Source organism: Antrostomus carolinensis, unplaced genomic scaffold (assembly GCF_000700745.2).
Source record: "Antrostomus carolinensis isolate BGI_N321 unplaced genomic scaffold, ASM70074v2 scaffold33561, whole genome shotgun sequence".
Taxonomy (NCBI): Eukaryota; Metazoa; Chordata; class Aves; order Caprimulgiformes; family Caprimulgidae; genus Antrostomus; species Antrostomus carolinensis.
This window is the reverse complement of record NW_010292533.1, coordinates 1-27804: the sequence shown is the minus strand read 5'-3', so window position 1 is coordinate 27804 and position 27804 is coordinate 1. Positions and strand designations below refer to the sequence as shown.

At 36.7% G+C, this 27804-nt stretch overlaps 1 protein-coding gene across 1 annotated transcript; it reads right to left on the bottom strand.

The window, feature by feature from the left end:
- Positions 1–2369: 2369 nt before the first annotated feature.
- RUFY2 (RUN and FYVE domain containing 2) lies at positions 2370–25382 on the bottom strand. The gene is made up of 17 exons (XM_010177004.2): positions 25211–25382; positions 24597–24714; positions 22966–23067; positions 21543–21666; positions 19811–19872; positions 19141–19206; positions 17249–17318; positions 15926–16027; positions 15074–15190; positions 13693–13860; positions 12152–12249; positions 8096–8215; positions 6154–6283; positions 5483–5577; positions 4379–4427; positions 3344–3421; positions 2370–2513 (listed from the first exon to the last, which is right to left on the bottom strand). Exons 1-17 carry the CDS (start codon positions 25338–25340, stop codon positions 2370–2372), a joined length of 1773 nt encoding a protein of 590 aa, XP_010175306.1. The 5' UTR covers positions 25341–25382.
- Between the last annotated feature and the right edge of the window lie 2422 nt (positions 25383–27804).

The window sequence follows — 27804 nt, the reverse complement described above, 5'->3', positions numbered from 1 at the left end:
GAGCTATTTTGTATAACCAAGCTATCTGCAAAAAGTACACACAACTTGACTCTTGAGGGATGAAATTCCACTGTACTGGACAGTGAATCCCTTCAGACTGTCCTGTCCCCTCCAGAGGTAACGCTTTACCCTGTAACAAGAGCAGCATTCCATGTGGAACCTGTCAAGTCACTTGAGCAGTGTTTAAATAGCAGAGGAATTGTTTCTGAGAATAAAACCTATGAAAAAAGAATGCGAGGAAGCTGATTTAGAATCACAGTCTGTCAAAAAAGAGGGTTTTATAGAAAGATAAAGGAGTCATGATAGTGTGGTCCAAAAAACTGCTACAAGCAGGGCAGGCGTGAACTTTGAGGGTAAGGGAAATAAAACCACACAGAACATAGAGCATTCACTATTTTGTTCAAGGCAGAAGTTTTACTTTCAGTGACATTTTCCCATGGAAATAGGGCAGCACAGAGGAGAGGAAGAGATTGCAGTTTAGTAGGTATTTAATTTATTGCATCTGTATGTTACAGAAATGCACTATATTATTTTAAATGATTGATTTTGTTTAGTTGCATAATTTTTGAAAAGTTACCTATTAAAGGAGTACAGGTTGGCATCATCTCTATCCCAAATCAAACCCTGCTGCCTCCCTAGCTGCCCCACACAAAGCCCCCCTGAAGACACCCTTGGAATACTTTCAGCAGGCCCATGAGCAGCCCCTGGTTTGTTACAGCATAAGCAGGGTAGCTCCCCACTCCCCAACACATGCAAAGACCTTCCAAGCAACTTCAACAAGTCATAATAAAATACTCAAAATATTCTGAATTACAAATTTAAATAAAGTGACATTATTCCCATAGTTAAGTTGCAGATCAATTATATTTATTTCTTCCAAAAGCTATTTACAGATTTACAAGTATTTGTTTTATATCTTACAAAAAGTTACGTTAGGTTGTTTTCAAAGTGTTTTTCTTTACAAAAGCTACATAAGCAACTGCATTGAGTTGTTAAAAAGAACAGCTGTATTAGATTTTAGAATATTAACTAAATGCCTATCCTCAGAAGACAACTCTAAGCTAAACAAAGTGCAAGAACAATTAAAAGACTTGTTTCAAAGCCTCACTGCTCCTGTTAGTAAGAATATTCCAAGCCCATGGCTGATAATTCTGCTGACCAGAGCATGGAGACTGCACAGCTGGACCCCATCGCATGAGCAGCTGAAGGGAAGAGGGCAGATTGGTTCTAGGGCAGTGACATGGAAGTGGGGACAATTTATCAAAGGATGTACTTGAATTTGCCTACGGGAAGAATAAAGATTTACATTCCAGCAGAAGTGATCACAGAATATCAGTGTGAAGAGTGGTCAGACCGAGACCTACTCAAAAGTGCTCTGGAAAAAAGTGATTAGGAACAAACTCTGAAAGTTTGAGAAAGATGATGACAAAATAATGAAGAACCTTCCCAGCCAAGAGAGGCAGCACAGAAAGGACGTGGTCCCCAGTATTTCATCCTAGCCTGTCTTGGTGGCAGACTCACACTGCTCTAGAAAGCTGTACAGTGACTGACAAAGCATGACTGACATGAAAATAATGCAAAGGTAATTGTTCAAAGTTACAGACAATATCGGGCAAAAATTTTGTGATGGGCATCTCTTTTAATGGAAACACAAATACATGAAATTAATAGCTAATTTAAAAAAATAATTTGTCAAAATGCACCTTCCTTCATCCACTGTTTGTTACCTGTCTGACAAAATCTCCCCTTACGCCTCTGGCTACAAAGAACAGAGCTGTCAGTGCAATATTCTTGGATGTATCAAATCTTGATAACTGAGGAGAAATAAACAAATACGGTATTTGGCAATAACTTACCAGAGTAATTGCATTACTTTTTTTAAACACAATTTAAAATGAGCTACCACACAGTTTTGCTTCACAACAGCGTATGGCAGGCACTTTCTGCAGCAGAATTAGGTGGGACTTGTGGCAGACTAGCCTGTAAAAGTAGGTAAGTGTATCATCTTTTTCAAGATCATCATAATGACTAAGATACTCATCAAATACATGTTAACACTGAGTCTCCTCTATCAACTGACCTGCTTCCTCCAAAACAGTTTCTGAGCCATCTGTTAGACTAGCACTGTCACCTGTATTTTTAACACCTGTGTTTTCTGTCTTTGGGTCCCATTTTCTGTGTGTTTCAATGGGAAGCAGACAAGTTAACTCCTCCACGGTACCTTGAAAATGCAACTCTAGTCTGCTCACCTGAAATTCTGTAAATAGTGCTGCACATTCTTTAGTTGTTGGTTTGTTTGGGTTTTTTCTTTTTTCTTTATACAGGATTAGCTAAATACCAAAAGGTAATAAATATATTGTAAGATAATCTTATGGCACATTAGAAGAGCACCTCTGTATAAGTATTGCATGGCAGGAATCACAGACCCGAACAGGCTTTGGTGAAGAAGGCAGAGGCAGTTCATTGTCAGAACAGGCATTACAGAAGATCTCACCACAGTTTCTACAATGATGCTAAATAATGGGGAGAAGAGGAGGGGGAAAAAAGGAAAAAAAAAATTACAATGAAAATATATTCAGTAATTGGATACCAATAAATAACATACACAGAGCAGTCTGAAATGTGATTCCTTCCACTTCTTTGGTCAGAGCATGGAATCAGTTTACTAAAGATAATTAATCTAAATCCCAACCTATGATGCAATCCTAGACAGACCATGGTCTAGGATAGGTAGACTATCTAGATTATCTATCTAGACAGATAGATAGTCTGTCTAGGATCATTTTTTTTTATATATATATATAAATATACACTTGCAGATTTTGTTCAATTCCTGGATTAAGAACACACTCTGCTATATAAAAATATAAGCAATGATACTCAAGAGAGTGGACGATTCTGTCAGGCAGCTAATTGAGATTTGACATAAAAAGGTAAAATAAAAATTCCTGCACACATTAATAAAGCATGGAAATTAACATCACATTTTATGTTAAAATTTCAATACACTCATAATTTCTTAGTCTTTTTTATAAAAAATGCCATGAAAAGATTTCCATGTGTCAAATCTTAACAGTGCCAGAGCTGAAAAGCACTGGAGGTAATGATTCCACAAAGTAGGTTGAATAATTTTAGGTATGATCCTTTGTGGCACTTCACCAAAAGGCAGCGTTTCTTTTGAAGTTAGGGCCCAGCTGCATGGTACATATCAAAGAATTAGAAAGACATCTCAAAAATAACTATGCATTCATCTGTGTTGACATTCCATGCTGCACCTCTAAGATAATTTATGTTTTTCTCATAATACACATAAACAAGTGAAGAAATGTCATTAAAGTTTTACCTTCCTTTTGGAAAGAGAAAATTCCTTTTCACATAACTTGCAATGTGTAGCCTCTTTGTCTTTCAACCAAACCTGGCCCTGGAAAAAAAAAAGTACCATAATTGTATGTATTATGTTGAAGTTAAACTTTGGGTTCCAGGGGACAAGACAAAAAAGACAGTACATTTACTGCCAAATTGCTTAATGCCCTGAGACCAGTATAATGTCACAAAGACACTCTAAATCCTCTCCAAAACACTGCAAAACCTTATGAGACAAGACAGAGCAGGAATAGGTGTGACATGCTCAAGGGAGTAAAGCTGATCAGTGGCTGAGCTGGGAAAAGCAGAAAGGTATCCAAGACTCAGAGCAGAAGCCTATTTCCCTGCCCAGCACATAGGATCAGTCCCCAAGATGCAGGGAAGCAAAAACAACAGGACAGCGTCAAGAGCTTTAACATTAACAAGAATTGTTAATTTCCTTGCAGCTAAATCAATTAATAAAAACAGGAATCTGCTCAACAAAATTGTTTCACACACCTTTACTTGGACCGAAATAATACACAAGGTAACATACCATGTGATCAAACATGTGCAGACACAATCCCTGCTCTCAAGGGCTCCCTGCCTAACTCTAAGGAAGTTCCAAACCTCTCAACGTTACAGATCGCATCTGATCAGCTTTGGTGCTACAAGTTTACTTAATTCCTAGGACTATCAAGTATTTATTAATCACTGAGAAGTAGTATATAATTTAAGCTCAGTTGGCTACATATTCTGTCCCAGAAACACCTGGTAAAATAAAGAAGGGCATACCATTGCAAGAAAAGTATCAAAATGCATGGCTGTGCATCAAACAAGAAAAATCAAAAGTGACTGTGTATGTTTTTTCCCTGACAAGGTTACAGGGAGTCTGTGGTTCTCTCCCACTGGAGGAAGTTATAGAGTCTCTTCTGAACAGTCGCTGTTGGAGAGAAGTCTTTTCATGCTTACGAAGTATCTGAAAGGGAACAGTCAAAAAAAAAAAAAGTTTCTCTTTCCTCCAAATACTACTAACCTGCAATGCTTTGTTCGCTTCTTTTATATCTTCTATTTTCAGTTTTGATCTAAAAAAGAAGATAATGCTATTTCAAACTTCATGTTGTCAGTTACGGTCTAACAACTTTAAAAGTTGTTGGCATTTTAAAAATTATAAGCAAAGTACTCTGAATTTTTAGTTAGTATTTTAGATTACAGCAGCATCCAGGAGATGCAATCAATATCACACCCTGCTGTACTAAGCACTATACAAAGACAAAGTTTTCTCCAAAGAGCTCAGAATCCTCTGCATGGCTGTAAATTTGCTTGGGGTTATGTGGATAAGAGAAATTTGTACCAGCATAGCTCTGTGCAAATACCTAAAGCTAGCACACAGTGCTGGTACAAAACCAGAATTTAAATTCTGGACTTGCACAAGACCATATTATGTCATTATGGCAAAACCAGTCTCCCCACAGCCATCCAGTGCCAACCCACTCAGAACTGAGTCACAGTATACATACTAAGTCATTCCACAGGGCATAAAAGTCCACACTAGTTATGGCAAAACTACTTAGAATCTGACAGAGATCATTAAATGAAACTTTAACAACACGTACAGCAAGAGCTGTGCTCAGAGCTTGTTGCTTACTGTAGCCTGAAGGGGTTTTGATAAGGTAATCCCTTATATCCTCTACAGACTCAGCAACAGCGGCCTGCGATTGTCATACAGAGAATCCTCATCTCTTCCAAGAAAGGAATCCATGAGCATGCATCTTCACAAAAAGATAAGCACTGTCCTGCTGCAGCCAGAGCTGTTATCTTCTACTTGGGTTCTTCTTTGGGAATGCCACAACGTGTAAACTAGCCAACCGTTTTCAACGCAAAACAACTCCTAATGCCCCCAGGTGCTTTTAAACTAAGATTTTCTGTTCAGAGCACTACAATTACCCATGAGTTCACAGCCAGCCTACCAGCCAAAAATGAAAATAAACAGACCTGACCTCACTAGACATACTTCTTTTTGATAACTGGCCAGGTAATATGTCATATACAGACTAATTCACATGACCATCATCCTATTATTTTTCTTAATTCGAGTTTATATAACACAAATAATCATCATAATGAATAACAAAATTACTCGCTCAGCTTGGATGCCAGTTCTTGGAGAGCAGCCTCTTGGTCTTGACATATCCTTTTCAGTTGTTTGTTCTTTTCCTGAAGTTTAAGGAACTCCTTAAAACAAAACAAAAAAAAACAAAAAAAACCCCAATTATTCTTAAAATTGTATTTCCTTGCAGCCTAGAAAACTGCTGCTACCCAGAAGTGATCTTAGTGAGAAAGCCAAGTGAAGGAATGATCCATCACACTCTATTAAAATTCTCAAACCCAACTCAAACAGCAACAACGCAGGATTAAACTCTGTTAAGACTCCAAGACATGAAGCATTTTGCTTCTGCAGTCTTCCTGGGAAGAAAATAAAAACGACTGATTGCAGAGATCAACACCACCATACAGCCATCTACACCAAGTCAGAGAGAGGCTGAAGCGCTTTCTGGCGTACGACGACAGGACAGTGTTCAGTACCACTGAGAAAAGAAAATAAGGATTTCATTTTTCCTTATTCAAAGCACCGAGTTCTGATCTGAGGACTAAATGCAGAGTAAAAAACTCCTATTTTTTTCTTAATCTATTTGTGAGAATACATTAATCTAATCTTTATCCACTTGCAGAAATCCTTAAAAATATCATGTCTAAGTCCATAACTAACTTTGCAATCAATTACTAGTCAAGTTTTACTGCAGAATTTACTTTTTTGAGATTAATTATTTCTTGGGTCTCTATTCTCAGATGAGATACGGTTTCTTTTTCCTTTTGAAGATCATCCTCTAAGGTTTGCCGCCACTCTTTTTCTATCTTCAAATCTGTTTCCAGCTGAAGCCTAGAATATGCAAAACAAACAAAAATCACTGTGCACAAGAGTATCATTGTTAAAAAAAACAAAAATTAATTTATTTCTGGGTGCAATATACTATTATGACAACAAACCAATCATCGACTTACATTATTTCTGTTTTAGAAAATGTGTATCAATATCATAATATTTTAGACATCAGTGTAATAAATAAAACACAGCCACTTAGAAAATGCTTTTTAAAAGAAGTGTACTTAAAGGACCGAGAATATGGCATAAGTTTGAAGAGCTGACCTTTGTAATAAATGAGCAAGAGAAGATAAACCACAAAATTTTGAAGTATTTTTAAAACATGCATAAGGCAAAGCCCCCTTAACCTTCCATAGCTTCTTTCTAAAATAAAACCAACCCCCCAACCACATTGCCATTGGTGATGCAGACAATGATTGCGTAGATCTCTGGTGCTCCCAGAAGTTATTTAATATTATACCCTCAGATGTGAATCTTCTATTTTAGACCAAGGCTTATGGCATTTTGAACAGAATTGAAAATAAAGGAGGAAGGACTTTAATTTACTATTTTTATTGAGCTTGCTACATAGCTGAGGTTCAACATAAAGAGGGATCTAAATTCTATTAGTTTAATTGGAGTCCAGTTGAAGGAATAAGGGCTACTCTGATGGAAGATCCACTCTAGCTGGAATTTCACTATCAGTTTCATGGAAGAGTTGGTATTTACAATGTTACGGAGAAACCAAAGGATGGAAGCACACTGCTCAACCTTCTAGATATAAACTGTGCCAACACAATGAAAGTGGAAAAAATCTGAGTATAGTCATGCAAGGTTTTTTGATGGAAAGCCTGTATCCATATTAATTTTCCTGTTTTAAAACCAAACCATTTTTAAAGTAAAGACTTACATTTTGGGACACTACCTCAGCATCTGGCTGGAAAAGATCAGAAGTGAACATGACCTTGAGGTTTCAGAATTGCAGAATTCTAAGGCTGAGGTCTGAACTGTTCTTTTGCCAAAATCTGCAAAGATGACTGTGGTAGTAAAGTAAATATTTGTCATGACAGTTAAACAAGTTTATTAACATTCAGAGTTGTAAGAGAGGCAGGGTGGGCTAATAATTGGATTGGAAATCACTAATTTTTAAGCCTCAATCCTTGTTGTGCCAAAGATTACACTGTCTTAAATTTATTTACTTGTTATCTTTCCAAATATGGAAAATACCTGCCCTTACAGGGAGCTTTTTACAGTACATATTTATTTAAATCAGTACTGAAGGATTTGATAGGAGAAACAGTAGAGGGTTGGCTTTTATATTACTTTTTAATATTTATTATTCCTGTGGATTTTTATTTTTCATTTCCTGCACAGCGTTAAGTTAAACCACTTCCACCTTATCAATCCAGATCAAGCGTGATCAATTAAACTATTCATATGTCATTTCTGTTTAAGTTCATACTACTACATACTTGTAGGTTTTGTTAAAAGTGTGTATTACTACTACTACTACGCTACATATTTTCCCCCACTCATGGTAATTCCCTCATGAATTAAGCTGGCACTTCTAGATAAATAAATAATGCAGTTCTTCCCCCTCCTTTCAAGCTGCACACCATTTGAGAGGCACCCAAAGGTAGCTTTCTTGGAATAGCATGTTTTCTTCCACCTGGCCAGTACCTAACATGAAGATCTTCAGTAAATTAGTAAAACAGTAGTTTTCTGTTCAAAACCATTTATCAACAACCAGTTTGTATTAAGACACAGGACATACTGCAATGTAGAATGTTTACCACTGCATATTTTTCCAAATAGGAAAGACATACTTACAGCTGTTTCTCCTTCTGGGAGAATTCTTTCTGCAGACTTTCAGATTTATTCACATATTCCTGTTTAAGTTTCTCATCCTCAGCCTCAGCCTCCATTTGGGCCTTCTCTGCTTGCTGCAATCTGGTGTAATTCAAATCAACTTTGGGTAAAACTGAAGCTAGAACTAGGGTGTAGAGGGTGAAGACGACAAATAAAAGAAAAATGGGGAAATAGAAACATTTCTAAATAAAAACAAAGTTTGGGGGAAACTCACAAAACTCAAACAAGAAATCCATACAATGCCTAGAGAACTAGCTCCTGTTTTTTCATACAGTAAGAGAGTAATCACTGTAAGCAATCACTGTTTTATTTTATGCTCATGAATAACAGATGCCAAAGCATGATGATACACATTTTAGAACTGAAGCATATACCTCAATGCACTTTTTTTTCCCCCTTTAGTTCATGTGTTATATTTGTAAGCTTTTTTCCCCCTTCCCCAAATAAATCCTATAAAAGTACTTGGCTTGTACTAATAACCCATTAAGAAAAGGCAGAGCATGTGTTGTGCAAAAGCAGCTCGAAAGAATTCAGGCTTAAAGCTGAATACAGGGCACTGCAATCAGACAGCAGAAGAACTTAACTAGCCTAATACAACAAGACATACCCTGGCAGGTCCCCCTACATGTATAGAACTACCTCAACTACATCATATTATTGACTTAAATAATCTGTATTAAAAATAATGCATTCTTACACTGATTAAAATAGCTCCATACTATAGACAAAATAAATAAAACCAATTAATCAAGAAATGAGGGACTGGTATTTTATTTAATCTTTCCTTTCTGAAATCTAGGGGTTTGTTTCTGCTTCAGCTAGCAGTTCCCCTTGGAATCCAGTAGTCCATTAGTTCACTCTTCACCTTTTCAACAAAAGGTGGATGTAATGTAACAAAGGTAAAGTTACTAAAATGGAAGTTGTGCTATATCCTGGCTACATCCGTCTTGATGAAAAGGCAGGAGAGTAAAAGAGCCTGTAAAATACCACCGAACATCCCCACCTGCTGCACCATTTTTAACAAAACTGTTTCAAGGGCCCCTCAGGTAAGTGGTGAGAGAAATCTGGGATACTCTCTGTGCTTGTTCACATTTTCCAGCAGCTAGCTGAATGCAGAGTAACTCACAACTCCCAATGTCAGCTGAAAAGAAATTAAGTCAGCAATATATCTACATTTGTGCTTCTACTGATGAAGTTGCACCAGCAGGAGTTTCCAAAAGCTGCCAGTAAACATTGAAAAAAGACTGGAATTAAACTACCTTATAAAGTGTGTACTATCTCATTCAACCATACCAGTTGTTTTAAGAATGTTCCCAGCTCTATTTGCAATGGTGGTGCACAGAGGGCCAGAACATGTATGGAAAGGAGAATACTGGGAAAAAGCACGGTCAATTCACTGGGCAGAAGAAGCTGAATGAAGCTACACAAGACAATAACACCAAAAGCAAGTTAAACCCCTCCCTAAATCACAAATTAAACTGCAGTGTAGTTTCCACAACCAACATAGAAAGGCAGCCTGCTACCCAAGAAACATGCTAGGCAACCTAAGCTACAGCACCATCCTCAAGACTAGCACCAGGGCTAACTGCACCACTGTAATTCAGACAAATGCAGAGCTGGACTGAGACCACAGCAAGATTTGTGATTCACGTGATACTGAGGAAGATACTTGTTTGCTAAGATGACCGTGAGATAGTTAACACTCCCATTTCTGCTATGGTCTACCTGTTGTTTTCTTCAGTGTTTCTGGTTTGGGTTTTCTTTGAGGATGGAAGATTTATTTTTATATTTTAGTAGCCAGCCCATGTTAAAGGCTCTTTCTGATTCCAAACCAAGGAATAAGGTAATACAGAATCATTGAGTAGAAACCCCTTCTGTATTATTGTGTCCGCCCCCCACTTTTGCAAACACATCCCCTTCTGCTGAAAGACTCTAGGATTCTTTTCCCAGTCAATTTCCCCACCACACTTCAGAGCAAACAGTAGGAAGCGTATCAAGGGTAGTCAGTAGCTAAAACTCTCTTATTTCTGCAGTGTAATCAAGCAGAAACTCAAAGCAGAAATGTAAGTTGTAAAGACTGCCTAATGGTGGGTGGAGAGAGGGAAAAGGTGTCTGGCAAAACCATAGGTTATGATTATAGCGTAGACAAAGCCACAGACAGGCAAGATCCTTAGCTGACAAACAAGTTACACAAGTTCAGGATCTGGGCCCTGAATGTAAATCCTACTTATTACTACAACTTCCACTTTAGCTATCATGGGGCAGGAGTCACAGCTACAGAATTTGCTAGAGCCCTGCCTCTCTGGAGCCTCATCCAAGACCAGGCTCCAAACACATTTCAACTACGTGAAAACAGTTCACCCCATGTCACATCAGCAAAATGGAATTGTGCTTTAGCTGTTTTATCCCCAAACTCTGCAATTCTTCCACTGCACATACTGAACATACATGCTGACAGCATCCTCTTTCTTTAAATATATGGTTCTGATATAGCACTCAACCCCCCTTTCTCCAACCTCCTGTCACGCTGTTTAAGAAAGCAGTGCTAGTTATGACCAAAAAATGCAACAGAGAGCATACTTTTGGGGTAAATACAGCCTAAAAGTGAAAGAAGTAAGCAGGGGAGAAGGGAAGTATTAGTCAGAAGAGCTGCTTTCTAAACCTATGAGTACCATAAAGAATAGGAAAAATCACTAGATTAGAAACAAATGTCATAAAAATGTACAGCCAAAGTAAAGTGTGATAGCTGACCTTTTAAAATAAACTTCGTTTCACAATTAAGAAGTGATTAAATAGCATTAGAAAACTAGCTTATATTTGCTTAATAATAGTGCAATAATTTACTTCCTTTTTTTTTTTTTTTTAAGAGGGGTAAAGTGAGATCGGAGATGATGTTCTTTCAGAAAACAAAACAGAACCCAGCTACGATCAGTTACAGTGCAGGATTTCTAATACCACTTTATATTCAAATTGTAATTTTAAAATTCTTAAGGTGTATTTTATCAGGAATTATTTAAACACAGCAGATCTGGAGGAGCTTTCAGAATGATATATCTTTGACAAGTTTATACTGGTGCTGAGCTTCATTGCTAACACATTTGATGAATGACATTGCAATAGTCCTAGTTTGAGTTAACAGATCTTTGTCACTTCATGAATGCAGTGGACAAAAATCAAAGACAGATGGAGGCAGCAAAATAGTAAAAACAAAAATTGGGATAAAGGATAAAAAGAAAAAGAAAAAAGAGGAAAAAAGGATGTCAATAAAGGAATATTCATGTCACTATTTTTTTTAATACATAACCATGTTTTTCATAATCAGATTTAAATGGAAAAAAAAAAAAAGACATGTCAAACATCAACATGACAGGGCTTATGGACATGTTTTATTTTACAATTAAAAAGATCAATGTTGCATATAGGCCACTAAATTAAAACATGTGAATCACATTTTAATACAATGTAATACATGCAGTCTAATCATTACGTAAAAATGTGCTGGAATTTGAGTCTTTCACTTTTCAACCTCTCAACGTACAAACTCAGTATATCATTGAAAATAGTGGTACTTCCAAAGCAACGGACAACAATTTTAAGAGCTTCAGCAAATACAGCAGTGATCCATGAAGGCATTAAATGTTTATATTAAGCACATGCTTAAGTATAAGCAAGATTAATGCTTTGGTTTCTATTGCATTTCATTCAGGTGGGAAAAAAAAAAGAGGCAAAAATGAATCAGAATTTTGAAACATCTGAAAGAACAACTTTTGATATCAGTACAAAACCTAGGACCAAAATAAAGATGGTGGAGGAAGAAAAATGAAAGATTAAGTTTGTATCTAAAATAAGTGTATTTGTTAAAAAAAAAAAAAAAAAAATCAAACGTTGAAGTACTAGTTAAGGTTTCAGCATGGTTTTTCTAGTTGGAAGTTACATTTCAGTGGCAACTGTGAAGGAATGCAGTAAAATGTAAGGGGATGGAGAAACGAATGAAGAAAAACAAAGATGGGTCTGTACCTTTGTTCTAGTTGTTTCATAGCTGCATTAATTTGATTGGTCTTATCCTCTAACCGACCAATTATTTCATTCTTCTCTTTCATAGCATCTTCAGAAACCTGTTACAAAAAAGGTTAGAATTGAAGGTATATATTACACTCTTACCTCATCAGGTTTTTTTCTTCAATATCTGAAGGGAAAAATGTTAAAATGGCTTCAGGTTTTGATTCTTTTTAAATATTCACATCTAAAAAATGTAGTTGACAGTACTTAAATTTTTATGCCTAGCAAATCTGTAGTTTTGTACTTTGCCAGTGTAGATGCTATTTAATAAGTATATATTTTTCATTTTGGTTTCCTTTCTTAGTTAATCATTTTGCAAGTCAACTTAAATTCGCTGATCATCTTTTTAAGTAGCTCATCAGAACCTCACCAATAAAGAGCTAAGATGCTTAGTCCCAGAAATGCCTAAGGTTCTCCAACTCTTATAAACCTGCCATACACACCTAAAAATCTTTTAGGAATTTTACTAACATATTTCACAATTCTGATTGTTTGCAGAGCTGTTACAACCACAGCTTGCTATACAGACCAATACTATCAACTGGTCCCTAGCAGAGGTTAGGCATGATTAAACTGTTTTACTCTGCCCACAAAGTGGGTCTGAATGTTACTAAGTGAAATCAGTGTTACTCACAGTCCTCAGAAGTACAGTTTTAAAAGAAAAAATCCTACAGATCCTAACATACTGAAGAACATTATTTTCTTATTTTTCCTTCCAGCTCTACTTATATTTCTCTTCCTCTGGTCCACTTTCCTCACAGTTGCAGGTGGAAAAGTAGAACCCTTTGGCCATCATCTCAATTATCTCTTTGCAGCATCATAATTTTTCACTTCATTCCAGCACAGATTTGACTGGTTTCTTGTGCTGTTTTTGATAATTTCTTCCATAAATCAAATCTATGTTCTGCTTAAATAATTTGCTGCTAAATTTCCCTGATGTTTGGTCATTTGTTGGGTCTCTCAGATCCATATTCTCCCAAAGAAACACTGCAATGTTACAGATATTCTTAATTTGTTAACACATTAAAAAAAAACCAAAACAAAACAAAAAAACCAACCCTATAATTAGCTTTTTCCATTTAATACAATTTTGTTTTCCAAATGCTTTTCCTTACTTTGGAAGTTCAGATCTCCTCTAACTCCTCACTAGGTGCCAACGTTCTCTTGGGTTTTTTTGGGTTTTTTTAAAACATGGGCCAAAAGTGTCATTTTCACTAGATAACACTATCGCTCTCTCTGTTCCACATAGCATGTTATTAGACCATGATCTTATTCTTGTGCTCTTTTCTTCTATAAACACACTAACATTAAGTGACTGTCTTAAGAACTGCTTTGTGTGAAATCATGATTGCACCAGTAATGTTCCAAAACAACAAACTGATCTAAGAAGCAGAGAGAAATTAAGGAAACAGTAGTATTTAACTAAAGAAAATGGTAATGCACCTTTCTCACTCCAATCAAAGTCATTTTATCAGTTTAACAGCAGACTGTTCCTTTACCTGCAGCTTTTGGTACATTTCCATGTTAATTGCTTTAACCTCATCAAGCTGCTGTCGAAGGCCTATGAGGGTATCCTGCTTCTCATGAATGTCCTTCTCCAGCAACTTCATGGCAAGTTCTATCTCATGCTTCATACTAACTTGAACCACTAGCTCATTCTCCATATCCTACAAAACACAAACACAATGCAACACACAATCTCTAAATAACTATGCAACATTTTATCACTATGTTGAAAAAGACAAAAGCTACCTCTGAAAGAGCTGCAGCATCACCTGTTTCACCACTTCAGAACTTCTACTCCCTTTAACTTTGCAAATTATCCACTACATTAAACATTACACCCTCATGTACTTAGTGATCAATGACTTTTTTTTTTTTTAAACTTTGGGAGAAGACAGCTCACATCATAAGAAACTTCCCTGCCAACGTTGCATAGAGTTGCCTAAGTATTAATTACAAAAGTTGAACTAAAGGATTTCCATTTTCACAAAAAAGATTTAGCATACCCACAGAGTATTGTTAACAACTTACCTAAAAATTTCTCAAAGAAAATGCATTTTCTTCACCATGCTTTAGCAACATTGTTACAGAAATATTGATGTATCGATATATCACCCCAAGGTTCCAGTATAGGTTGGGAAATGGTCTACTAGAGAGCAGCGTAGGGGAAAGGGATCTGGGAGTCCTGGTGGACAGCAGGATGACCACGAGCCAACACTGTGCCCTTGCAGCCAGGAAGGCCAATGGCATCCTGGGGTGTATTAGAAGGGGTGTGGTTATGAGTTCTTATGTGTGGTTATTATGTTCTTATGAGGAAAGGCTGAGGGAGCTGGTTCTCTTTAGCTTGGAGGAGACTGAGGGGAGACCTCATTAATGTTTATAAATATGTTAAGGACGAATGTCAGGAAGATGGAGCCAGGCTCTTCTCAGTGATGTCCAATGATAGGACAAGGGGCAACGGGTGCAAGCTGGAACACAGGAGGTTCCGCTTAAATTTCAGAAGGAACTTCTTTACAGTGAGGGTGCCAGAGCACTGGGACAGGCTGCCCAGGGAGGTTGTGGAGTCTCCTTCTCTGGAGACATTCAAAACCCACCTGGATGCCTTTCTATGTGATCTCATCTAGGTGTTCCTGCTCTGGCAGGGGGATTGGACTAGATGATCTTTTGAGGTCCCTTCCAATCCCTGACATTCTGTGATTCTGTGTGATTCTGTTAACTGCCTTATTACAGGCAGTTAGAGAAAAGGCAATTAAAGTTGATTAAAGGCAGCACCTAAGCTCAGCAAAAGCAAAACTAGAAATGTATATATATATACTGACACTTCTCAAGCATAATCTTTTCTAGAAGTGCTGTGTAATCCTGGAAAAGAACACTTACTTGTCGAAGTTGCGATTCTTCTCGAAGCTGCCTACGTGCCTCATTGTACATTTCATCTAAACCCTGCCTGGAATGTTTGTATGTCTGAAGTTCTGCTTCAACATCCACCTTAGTTGCCTACAAAGATATAGAGAATCTATCTTTGTTTATCACAAGTTTAGCAATTGATAGTATAAATTTAACACTTGTGGGGAAAAAAAAAAAAAGCTTAAAAATACTTTCCCCAAGCACAGGACAAACAGGGCAAGAGGTGTTTCTGCTATGTGGGTATCATTTTTATAATGAGAATTTAGTACATCTAGCAAAATAAACAACTGTACTGCAGTACAGTCCTCTTTCAGTAAGTCACTACACATCTCTTTCAGCACTGAGCAATCCAAACACCTGCTTAACCTGTGCTTTTACCAATTATCTGTAAGACACATACCTGAAATTACCTAAGAAGCTACAAATCACAGATTAAAACAGAAGTTTAGCAACCGTATACAATTACCCCAAATGACATTTCATCTAATGAGACAGGTCTGAATAGACAGTTTGCCAATTAAAACATGCACTGGTTTGACAAGATTTTCAGATAATACTGCCTTAAATGCTATTAGATATAGCGTACAGTTTGAAGAAAAAGGGAAGAAAGGAAAAAAAAATCAATGCAAGGAAAAAATGATACAAAATTTGCATCTGGTTATGAACCTATAATATAGTGACCTATAATTTTGATGTATTTATGTCATTTAAGAGTTGTTTCAGATTTGTCACAGCTACTGATTACTTTAAGTTGCAATGTAACAACATTTGAATGACAATGAACCGCACGATGTTACTATGCGAAATACGGTAAAGCTAACATACCTCTAGATGATGCTGTGTTTTCATTAAAATAAGAGTATTTTCACTCCTTAATTGATGGTTTTCTTCCTGAAGTTTAATGATATTGTTTTTGGCTATTGCTAACTGGAAAAAAAACAAAAACAAACCAAAAAAGGAAAAGTAGTGTGACCACTTTTGTGAGTGGAAATAAAGAACAAACCACCCAGTGAATGCAAGACCAAGACATCATCTGCCCTATTCTCACAGTCTACCAAACAGAGGTTTAATTGTTTTTAAAGAAAACATAAAGCTCCTGGTTTTAGTAATGAGTCACTTTCATTACACAACAGCATGCATATTCAAGATACTTCATTATTTCATGTCTAGTAAAAGACTTGCTTTCTTTTCATTGCTTCATCATGACCCTCAATTCCCTTTCCTCATCCTTATTTTCTTCTTCTGATTTGGATTCAAATATATCCAGTTTTGTTCTTTTTTGGACACCTTAATATATCATATGGAACAATTTACATAAGAAAACTTCTCCCATATTAAAAGAAAACATATTTACAAAAGAGAAAACATCATAACTGAGCCCTGTACTATATGCCTTAATGTCACAATCATAAGCCAGCTGATCAAAATAGGTGGACAGATGGGCTGAAGGCTTGTAAAGGAACCAGAATACTCTGAGAAGTAAAACTCACAAAAAATCTTTTTCCTCTCTCTGGATACATTAACAGCCAGAGTAAGTTAGCTATCCCTTCAACAGCTGAATTTAGACATTTCAACTTTCCATTTCATTAACTATTTCTCAAGTAGCTCAGATTAAAAAAAATTGTGTTCTCTCTTATAAAGCTAAATATATTAGAATCTAGTGAAGTATCAAAGATAACTGAAAATACAGGATATAAATATAAAACCAGACCTAGACATCTCTAAAAACTGTATATAAGCATACCGTAAAAAAGCAAGAAACAATTCTTTGTCTAAAGCTGAGAACAGTAACAAAAACTGCTTGGTGAACTACTTTCTGTCTCTTTGTAGTAACTGGTGTCATCCATTATGGACTAGTCAACTGCACAAAATCAGACTGACAGCTGGCATTAAGACAGGCTTCTCTTCTGGTTTTGTCCAAAGTGGGAAATGGTGATGCTCTACAGAATTCATTTTCTGATGCTGTGGGCTACCTAGGCAAGCTGACTTCAAATTCCTGCAGCTACTGCACCTTTTCTTCAAGCCAAAATAAAGGTATCTGAACATATTATACAGAACTTATATAGATTAAAATAATGTACGTATTCAGAAAAGTAATGTTTGAAAGTAATTAATATCTATTATACATTAGTAAAAAAAAAAAAATACCTCTTCAATCAGCTTAGTGTTTGATTTCTCCAGTGAATCAACTCTTGCATGTAGACTGCTAACTGTGCTACTGAAAGAGAAAATGAAAAAACATTATTCAAAATTACATTTTTGATGTAATTCAACCAAGCTCAAAAGCTTTACTGCAAGGTACAATGATTAATGGTTAAGTACAAAAAGATCTGATCCCATTATTTGAAGTTTTCCTAAATATAGGAAAATTAGTCTCTTTTGTTGAACATTTATATACTTCTTTCCAACTCCCAATGTCATCCGTCACTCAAACCCCTGGCTGGCTGCGACTTTACACATATTCTCCCTTTCCTTTATACTCACAACTATATTGTATCCAAACATTTAATGAGTTTCCTTAAAAGACAGTTTATAATCTTTTTGGGTTTTTTTCCCCTCCCATATAACAACTTCTCCTGGTTCTCTTCCTCCAAAATCAATTTATTTTATAAAATTATTTGCCTCTCCACATTTTTTGAGATTTATCCTCAGACTACCTCCTTCTTGATGCTTCTTGACTTCATTTATAAATCTCATCAACAGAATTTTATCCCTTTTATTGCCCTCTGTTTTTTCATTGTAAACAGACTACATCCAGACCTTCTCCATTACCTGATTTGCCTACTTCTGCTGTAAGCACATTTTTTTAGGCTGCAGTTCACACATAGAAAAAAACCCCAAAAAACAAAAACCAACTCTATTCTGTAACACCATTTACTTTCCCATGTGTTTCTACTGTGGTATCCTCAAAAGTTACCAGTTCATTAAGAATGGCAAGGTAGATATTAATGCATTTGAGGATGTGTGCAAACTAACAGCTGACCTGAAATAAAATAGAAGAGTTGATGAACCACTGGTTTGCAAGTAAGCCTATGCACAAACCAGCGTACAAGAATATACTCAATACACAGAGGCTCACCTGAACGATGACAGCTATCATCACACAAACACCGCTATTCTTAATTGTGATAGTTCCTTTCTCCTCAACTTACTTTCATTTTGCTCATATCTCACGCACTCAGTTATTCTGTCCTGTCAAAGGTTTCTGCTCAGTGACTGACACAATTTCAAATCAGAATATCCTTACCCCAACAGTAGCCATACAGTAACTAATGATCAAGATTACCAGCATTAAAAATTTAAAAATAAGATTACATCTCAAAAAGGAATCAAGAAAATCAGCTATACTACAGATTCTACAGAATTTCTTTGTGGGTTTGGTGGGTTCATTTTTTTTTCTTTTTTACCTCCTCGCACTGTTTACTCCTCAGAGAATTACAAGCACCGTTCCTCTATTTGTACAGTAACACATGCAGCGGTGGACTAGGTTTGCTCCATTCAGCAAAGTAAGGGAGAAAGGCTCCTTTCCTGAAAACTATTTCTAGAGGAACCACAACCTACAATGTACAAGTATTTTCCAGCAAGCAATGAACCTATTCAGTTTTGGTCACAGGCACTGAAACTACAAACTAAAATATTATGAAAGGCAAAGGAACAAAAATACATGCATTCACCTAGAACACTCAATAATATTTTTTTGAAAATTGTTAAATAGAATGCAGTTAAAATCCAGATTAAGCTTTTCATTCCTGTGAAGTTATGAATCGTGAGGACCTTCACTGGTGTTGGCCTGCTGTTTTTCACTTCTTTGAAGAACAAAGGTTCTGACTGTGAAAAACAAAAGCATGAACACTAAGACTCCCTAAGCCTCTCCAGAAGAGTGTATCCTTTCCAACTTCACTACATCCTCAGTCTTAACATGAAAAACTTGCACCCCTTTCTCTCTCATGTTCTCTCTCACAAAGCTATGGTACAAAATAAATTAGAGGTGTTTTACCTGTAAGCCTGGACTGAAATGCATACTTCAAAGTAATACTTACTTCAGCTGTCTGTTTAGTTCTTCAACATAATTCTTTTGGTCCAAAATTGCAGCAATCTGTACATTTCTAAAGCAAGCACATATTAAAATTAGCTTTAACAGAATGATGTAGTGAACTATGTACTGAAAATATACACATATCTATCCATCACATGCAAATGCCCATCTTAATTGTGCCCTTTAAAAAGAAAGGAAGCAATTTCATTTCATAATCATTAAATCAATAACCTACATGTTGTGACATCAGTGAGAGACAAAAAATCCCAGTACCCAAACAATTTCTCTTCAGGAAACTTAAAAACATCATATACAGTCTCAAAAGCAAGAGCATGTTTATTCACTCTGCCATAACTCTGGTTCTTTGAAACTGACTAACTCCAAGCTGAGGGCTTAAAGGGTAGCAGGTTCCTTTTCATTGCCATCTTGTATCCTCCAATACTATCCATCAGGTAAAGGAAGCAGGTGATGTTGCTGAGGTTCACTTCAGAGTGCAAATATTCTCCCAGCTAACTAGTAATACAGAACAATGTAGCATGCCATTTTTCTCAAGGCAGTGAGATCAGAAGACTTCCTCTTTAGGGAAATCTGACTTATTTCTACAAAGAACAGGGCACCAACCAAAAAAATCATTTGTTAACATGCAAAATCTGAAGCATTTGGTGAGGACATACCTTTCCTTACCCCCAATGTCATCATCACTCTTTAAATACATAGAGAAATCAATCACTCCAACCTAGGGGAAAGCAAATATACGTAGTTTCATATCATGCAACTAACTGCTGCTGATATTCCTGGTCCTGTATTTATATAATTACTAAAGCCTCAGTTACATCATCTTTTTTAAGATTCGTCCAGTTTCAGCCAGAAGCTCAAAAAAATAAATCATAACATTTTAAACAAGATTTTTTTTTTAAGTGTAGTCTCACATATTTATTAAGAATTATGTTAACTTGTAACAAAATTAACAATGTGCCATGTACCAAATTCCAAAGAAAATACTACTTCCTACTTCTGACTGAGCTTAGCCAAGAATTTACAGGAAGACTTTCATTTGGGGAATTATCAGATACTGCTCAACCCTATCACTGATCGAGCAGACTTGTGATAATTTATCTGTAGTGTTTCACGTTATTTCCTATCACAGCACATCGCCAAACAGATGTTTCACCCATGCTTAGCTCTTTTCAACATTCCTTGCCAAATAATGCTACCTCTCCATGCCTGCTGATTCCTAGGTGTGCCACCTCAACTGCATTCATTTTTTAACCCTTCTAAATCTGCACCTAATTAATTTATTTTCTATTCAATTGTAATTTAATCATGTATACTATAAATAACATTACCATGAGTTCTGCTTCCAACTTTATTAATGAGCCTCTAACAAAAATATTTAACCATGTTTGCTTTACTAAAAGCCTTCCTTTTTGGTCCCTAGCAGGCTCTTCACAAAAGTATTTCAATTTCTCTTTGCCATAGAAATTGCTTCTTCACCAAATATATGCTGAAATACAGTTGTTTGTTTCTATTAGAATCACTTAGGTTGGAAAAGACCTTTAAGATCATCAAATCCAATGGTAAAACAAACACTGCCAACTTAAACTATTATGATTTTTTCCACAAATAAGCTGGACAAAAAATAATCAGGGCTCGACACAGCCTACATTTATTTATAAACACTTGTGCATCTGCCTTTAAAAAGAGTCCGTCAAGATTTTCTTGGAACAGCAGCTTTTAGCCAATGAAGAGTTGTTTGTGTGTGTGTGTGTGTGTGTGTGTGTGTGTGTGTTAGCAGCTTAAGAGTATATAAGTGATAGTGTAACCAATAATAAATGTCTCCAGTTGGATTCACATTGAATTGTGTGGAGTCCGTGATTCGTCGCTCTCGCAGAAAAGATCAGAGTTCAAAGTCAAAGCAGTTTGCAAAGAAGAAAGAATTCCAAGTCTTGTTTTGCAGACTGAAAGCATTCTCCCTCTTATAAGGTCTTTCATTACACTATGAGAAGCAAGTTTTTGCTTCATGTCCTTGACACATTCCTGTCATGTTCCAGAACAACAATAAAGGAACTGAACGGGATAAACTGATCATGGAACTGTACCTCTCCCGCAAAGCAAAGGGACAAGTTACGCAATTAAAATGGAAAGAACTCTGCATTGCTACTATTGCATCCATTTAATGACAAAGCATAAAACTTTACCCTTGCATTCCGACAATTTTCACTATCTAAAGGTCTGATCCAGCTGAACTGAGGTTAATGCAACAGCCCCACTGATCCAGGAGCAAGACCACGCCCTAAACAGGCTCCAGTAAGATTTCAAACAAGTCACAACTCCATAGTAACAAAATTCACTGTACCTAAAAATCTTATTGATTGCACGTACATTACTTTACCTGTAATGACTTACTTGTGAATCTAGGTCTTCTCCCTTCACACACAAGTTGGCATCTATCACATTTAACCCAACTAATAGTCCAACAATAACTGCTCCTTCTTCTTCCATCATTAATGCATGATACTCATAAAATTCACTGTTAAAGAAGAAAATTGCATCTTATTGGTATATGCTGTATATTTACATGCAATAAATTAATAATAAGTAACATCTAAATCTGAATTGTTACTCTTATTCTAGCCTTATTCCAACACCCTTAAAGATGAACTGGGTCTACCATACTTTCACCTCACAAATATTTAAAAATTGAAAGTGCAAGGTTTGTCTCGGAGGTTATTAAAAACAAAGACACTACCTTTGGCTCCAGAAATCTGAGCCACAAGTTGGCTGGGAAATTTGGAGAGCAAGACTTAATTTGCCTTTTAAAAAAAAGAAAAAAAAAAAAAAAAAGAGGCTCTTCCCTATACACTTGCTATTAGCCGCTTTTGAATAGGATACTGCAACAGATGGATGTTCGACCACACTGCATCAGACAATTCTTATGTTAAGAAACACTAGAGAATGCAAAAGAAGAATGGTAAAAAAATTACCTTGTGTGAAAAAAGGTTTGGACTTTAATGAACACATGCTTGAAATTAAGGAAGCCAAGTAAGTGATTAAATGGATAAGAGAAGAGAAAAACAAATGCTAAAAAGGTTTTTAAAAGAAAAACTCTCCACTAAGCAACAGAATATCAGCATTTACTCCCTCCTCCTTGCATTTTTAAAATAAAGTTTTAGACTCTATGAAACAAATTGTGATTTCAATGGAAAAGTCCACAGCTGTTGAACACTAATGTCATCCTGACACCAGCATTATCTAGGCATACGAGAAAAGTCTTAAAAATTTGTATAGGTCATAAAACTAAAATTAAGATTACAAGGGGTTTTTTCCCCTTTGTACTTCAACTACCCTATCAGAAAGGTTATACTAGAAGAGAGCAATGCCAGTTTTAGAATTGTGAAAGGACATGAAAATTCAAGGCGATAGTCCTCCACGCAATGGTAGCTCAGTAGGAAACCACACATACGGTAGGGGTGAATTTATCTCCTCTCCAGAGGTTTCTAGTCCATATTCTGCATGGTGGAGGAATGCAGCGGGAGCCCTTCCCCACTGCCCTCATCTGTGAAAGGACAGCCAAGCACGTTGCAGAAGGCCCACCTACACGATGGGGAGGAAACATCTCTTCACTCGTCAGATGACCCTCAATCTTGATGAGGCAGTGGTGTTTGGTCCCTCTGCTCTGAGGACTGGGAAATATCAGCCCACAGGCCAGAAGCTACACCTTGCTACGCTAAGGATACATTAAAAAACAGTAAATAGAAGGTTTGGGTTTTTTTTCAGGAGACTAAACCTCTAAAAATAAAATATAAACAAAATCTACTCAATTGTTTACCTGAGAAGATCTCTCTGAATAATTAAACAGCGAAGATAGTCGGCCATTTTCTTCTGCATTAGTGCTAGCCGTAACCAGGCCCGGGCACGGCCCAGTGGTGTTCTGAAAAAAGGGGCATGAAGACAACCAGTCCAAATCAACAATATATCAATTAATTCACTGTCTTAAACATGTTACCAGTCTATTGCTAGAGCAATTGGTATTTCTGAAAAGGTATTTTAAACTATTAGTTGGGAAGCCATAATGTCTAGGCTTTAACTCCAAGTTTTGGGATAATAGAAAAAATTTCATCAACTCAGCTGGGCTTGGGAGCAGACCTTGGAAAGAAGAGGAACAGAGAAAGCACAAGAGCCTGACAGTAAAATTAACTGTTTTGCTCAGAGAGTGAAAACATGCAAGTTTCTATACAGTGTTGTATTTCAATGTCCTTTGTTCACAGAATCACAGAATGTTGGGGACTGGAAGGGACCTCGAAAGATCATCCAGTCCAATCCCCCTGCCGGAGCAGGATCTCACATAGTACGCAGCCAGCAGCATGGAAAGAACTTTTAAGAGTGGTGCTGTTTTCCTCTAAGTACCACTTCATAACCTGACAGTGCCTGTAAAGAAAATCTTGGCAGTCCTGTTTCTAGCTGAAGTAAAACATCTGCAACAATTCAGACTCCTTTCTGCAACTTGCTTATAAAGCCTTCAGAAGAATTGTGAGAAAAATAACTGAATGTCCATTACAACTCATCAGGCAAGCTTGCCTTCCCAATCCCATTCTCTGGGTCCACACAACACATACTGAATTCTAGCTCAAATTCATATTTGTTTACAAATTCAGTGGTAGCTTAGAAAGACAATTTAAAAAAGATTAAAATGTATATATTTGGCAAACAGTAATATCCTACAAATTAAACCTGCACCTTTAGATCCTCCTCTTCTAGTCCTTGCACACTTAGAAGTGGTAAGCACAAATGCAAGAAAACCCCCAAAACCCTCATGCTGTATCAGGATAGGAAGAATGTAACACACTTGGCATTATTTCATCTGGCCCTATACAAGAGTAAATAATAATTTATATACAGTCTAAAGCTATTAAATTATAGCCCTTACGCTGCAATACACCAATCACAATGTAAGCAAACCCTTTTGGAATTTAATGTATGGCCAATTATGAAACTAAACATAAAAGCAGAGTGCAGGGGAACATGAGAAAATTGTAGTTCATAGCATAAATTTACATTTAAAAAGGACTCTACACACAAGAATCTGAAAAGCTGCCTAATATTTTCCTCTTCAGTATGTTACCGTTTGTTTTTATAAAGCCTTTGCTGACTAGACTCACGTGTTTGCTGCAGTTATAGACTGCAGACTGTTTGATACACAACCTGTTCATTTTTGCATCATTTTTGTCCACCATTGAGAAAACTTCTCTTCCAGGAACATCAGAAAAGAATATAAAAATACTAGGTTTTAGCTGTTTCATGCAGAACATGAAAAGCCAGCAAGATTCACCTGTGCTCTCCCCACCATATCACATGATACCTGTTCAAAGGCTTGATTAATGCCAAATGAAATAATGAGACATCAGTAGATTCTCAGTCAAGTCCTTCATTTTCTTGCTGTATTTTACCAATAGTACTTACTTGAGGCCAGGCAAATCTCTGACACTTGCTGCTATTTCCTCAGCTTCTGGATATAATTTCTCCACAAGTTCCAGAGGACCCCAGATGGTTTTATTGTAACTTAAAAAGGATTTTCTTACTAGGAAAAGAAAAATTAATTAATGGAATTAACTTCTATTACTGGAATAGCTTCCTTCAAAATAGCTGGTGTGAAAAAAGGGTTAACTGCTGAGCCTAGACTTCCAGCTAACAGATAACTTCGGCACTGGTCAGTCCACCAGTATCCAAGTCCACCTTCCAAATTACTTTGCTGTCAACATAAAATTGCTGTGCTAGAACAAAATAATATAAAAAGGATGACTAATGAAAACATAAGTTATGTACATACATGCTTTTGTGTTAATTCCAGGACCACTTAAAACAAATGGTATACAAAAGAAAAAGTTGGTAAATGTGGAAATATATGTTGTGAAATATCAATAATTACACTATTCATTATACAAGGTAAGAATTTACATATTTTATTCACATCTTAAAGCAACATAACACACTTCGATATTATCTCATTCAAGAAAGAAAGGAAGAAAAATGGCATGTTTGGGATGAGAAATATGCAGCTAGAGCAATTACCACACCTTTAAGGCCATGCTTCAGGCAGTGCTCCATGACAACAAAGAACTGCTGCAAAGGTGGGTAGTCAGAATCCAGAGTTCGGCCAAAGCTCAAAGCTGATTCAATGAGTCCTTTGATACTCAATTTAGCCATGTTCAGCAAATTTGCTCTTTCTACAGCTGTAGGGTCCTTTACAGCTAAGACAACAAAGAAAAAAAAAGTTATGGTTCAAGTTTTAGAAGATACGCAAAATAGTAAAATGCTTCATGGCCACCTTGTTCAAAGTAAAACTTATCTTAATCTAGATAAACTCAAAGGAATAATCTAGTAAGTGCTATAAACCACCATGTTACAGAAAAGCACCCACGCCAACAAACATCCTTACATTGTTTTAATAGATGAATGAAAAAACTAGGATGGAAAAGTCAGTTCTCAGGTACTGTGTTGCCTCAGTACATCTTGGAAGCAGTCAGTAACTGCAAATTAACAGGGGCTTCAATGCTGCACTCAAAAGCTCTGCTGCATAACAGCAATGAGTGCCCTTACCATCTTATCAAAGCCGCATTACTATTACTCTAAATATCTGTTCGCTGTATTACAGTCTACCTACACAAACAGACGTCGTACTTCTTATATATAGTCTCTTTCTGCTGAAATCTTAATTTCAGTGGCATAAACACATGCTTTCCTTCTTAGGCTGTACATAGTCTCAGCCAGTAAACCAGGAGCAGTTTCAGGAAAATATTACCTATTACATACTGAAATTTCAGTTTCTCATATAGCTACAAAATATTTTCTACACAGAAAAGCTTAAGAATTAAAAGTTTTGTTTTAACTCAGAAATGTTTTTGGTAAACTTTACAAAATGTGCACTGCAAAAATACATCTGGGGATTAAATCTAGTCCGTAAAAAAACCATAGCTTTTTAAAATCATCTTAATCTGACAGAGTGGGCAAGGCTCCTCTCCTCAGAGCTACTGAAGCCAGAGTGTTCAGGAGATTGTTAGTTCACTTTCATTTGTAATGAAGCAATTCAAACATTCAGGCCACCTTCCATTTTGCCAAACTGAAATAGAGATAAAATAACTCTGTTTATTCACCATGATCAAAGTAACTTGTAAAGAAGCAAAAAAGTTTATTATTTACTGTTTTCTGCAATTAAATCTAACAAATTAAGTAAAAACTAAACAAATAAAGAACACAGATCATCTTTTATAAGACACTGAGACACAGATGTCGAAACATCTCTATAGATTTGTGTCTGCGAAAAAATGTGAACCTCTTCCTTTGCAAATTTGAGTACTGGTATATAACCTTAACTCTTTGCATATCAGAAAGCATAAAGAATTCTATGTACTAAAATAAAACCCCAAAAAACCCAAATAACGGATGGACACTTTCTCAGTTCCTCAAACAGCAATGAAATTACTTGTCTCATTTCTTGCATACCACAGCTTTAGGTATTTAGGTATTAGAAACTTAGAAAATTGCTTCCTAATTTTCCATATTCCTAACTGCCTGTCAAATATCAAATTACCTTATACCACACAACATAACCTTTCTCCATTTTTTATGAAAAAAAAAAAAAAAAAAAGACTGAGATGATGTAGCTGAGATATAACCTTAAACATTACTTTTATACTACTTTTACAGTCTCTCAATTTACCAGTACTTCAACAGAAAACACTGAGAAGTGTTAGAAGACACAGCAGACAATTAGCAACAGTGCTCTGGCAAAAATTTCCCCAGTTAGCAGTCACAGCTCATTAGTTTGTCTCTTGACTTCCTGCCCACTCAGCCGCTGGGGAGCAACCAACCCTACCAAGAGCAGCATCAGTACCCCAGTCTGGAACAGCTGGAGGCTTGCAACAACAGGAGCGTTGCTGTTGCTAAGGCTCATATCAGGCTTCCTGCTTTTTTATTAGGTTTGCTATTGACAGTACTAAATACTAATGTTACTGTAGAAAACTTCTCATTTGATTGAGACTTTGGGTAGACAGCTCTCCCTCTCTATGTATTCAAGTCTATTTCTCCAAAGACATCTTATAAATTTCTTTTTCAGGTGACCTCATTTTGACTTTTGGAGCTGATCCCCCCTACAGACAGATTTCTGGTCCACTGTCCTTTCAACTGTCAGCCCTCTTGGCTGGCCTTTCTGGGGCAGAAATGCATTTTCGGTTTGTTTTAAAGTATGATCTATTTTTCTTCACCTGCTTCTTAAAATAAGATCAAGATTTAAAATTTCACACAGTATGTTTTCTAGTAACTGCTGGTCAGGGATTGTATGGGGTAGCCCATGCAGGTATGGTGCAAAATGAGCTCTGAAGGGCTCTTCTCACCCCAAAGCAGGAGCCCCCAAAAGGGACTATTTGCAGGAGACGCTGATGTCTCCAGCCTCATCAGAATCTGACTAGCAAGGCCTGGCCCAAGAGACAATATTCCTCTCCTAGTCTGGATGAGAAGCCAAACCCTTACTGCAAACAGGATCTGTACAAAAAAGAAAAACCTAAGCGTGCAGTCGCTACGGCTACAGGCTGAACAAAGTCTCCCTGTGTCACCCAGCAGACAGCAGAAAACAGGTATTTTCACAGAATCACAGAACGGTCTGGGTTGGAAG

What these genes read in the sequence shown, in the direction of transcription:
- RUFY2 (XM_010177004.2), bottom strand. Translation starts at nt 25,340, where the DNA reads ATGGCTAAATTGAGTATCAAAGGACTCATTGAATCAGCTTTGAGCTTT. An exon ending in CCTGAAGCATGGCCTTAAAG is followed by an intron (nt 24,715 to 25,210) that starts GTGTGGTAATTG and finishes TTCTTTTCCTAG; the next exon opens with TAAGAAAATCCTTTTTAAGT. An exon ending in ATGAAACAACTAGAACAAAG is followed by an intron (nt 8,216 to 12,151) that starts GTACAGACCCAT and finishes GAATTACACCAG; the next exon opens with ATTGCAGCAAGCAGAGAAGG.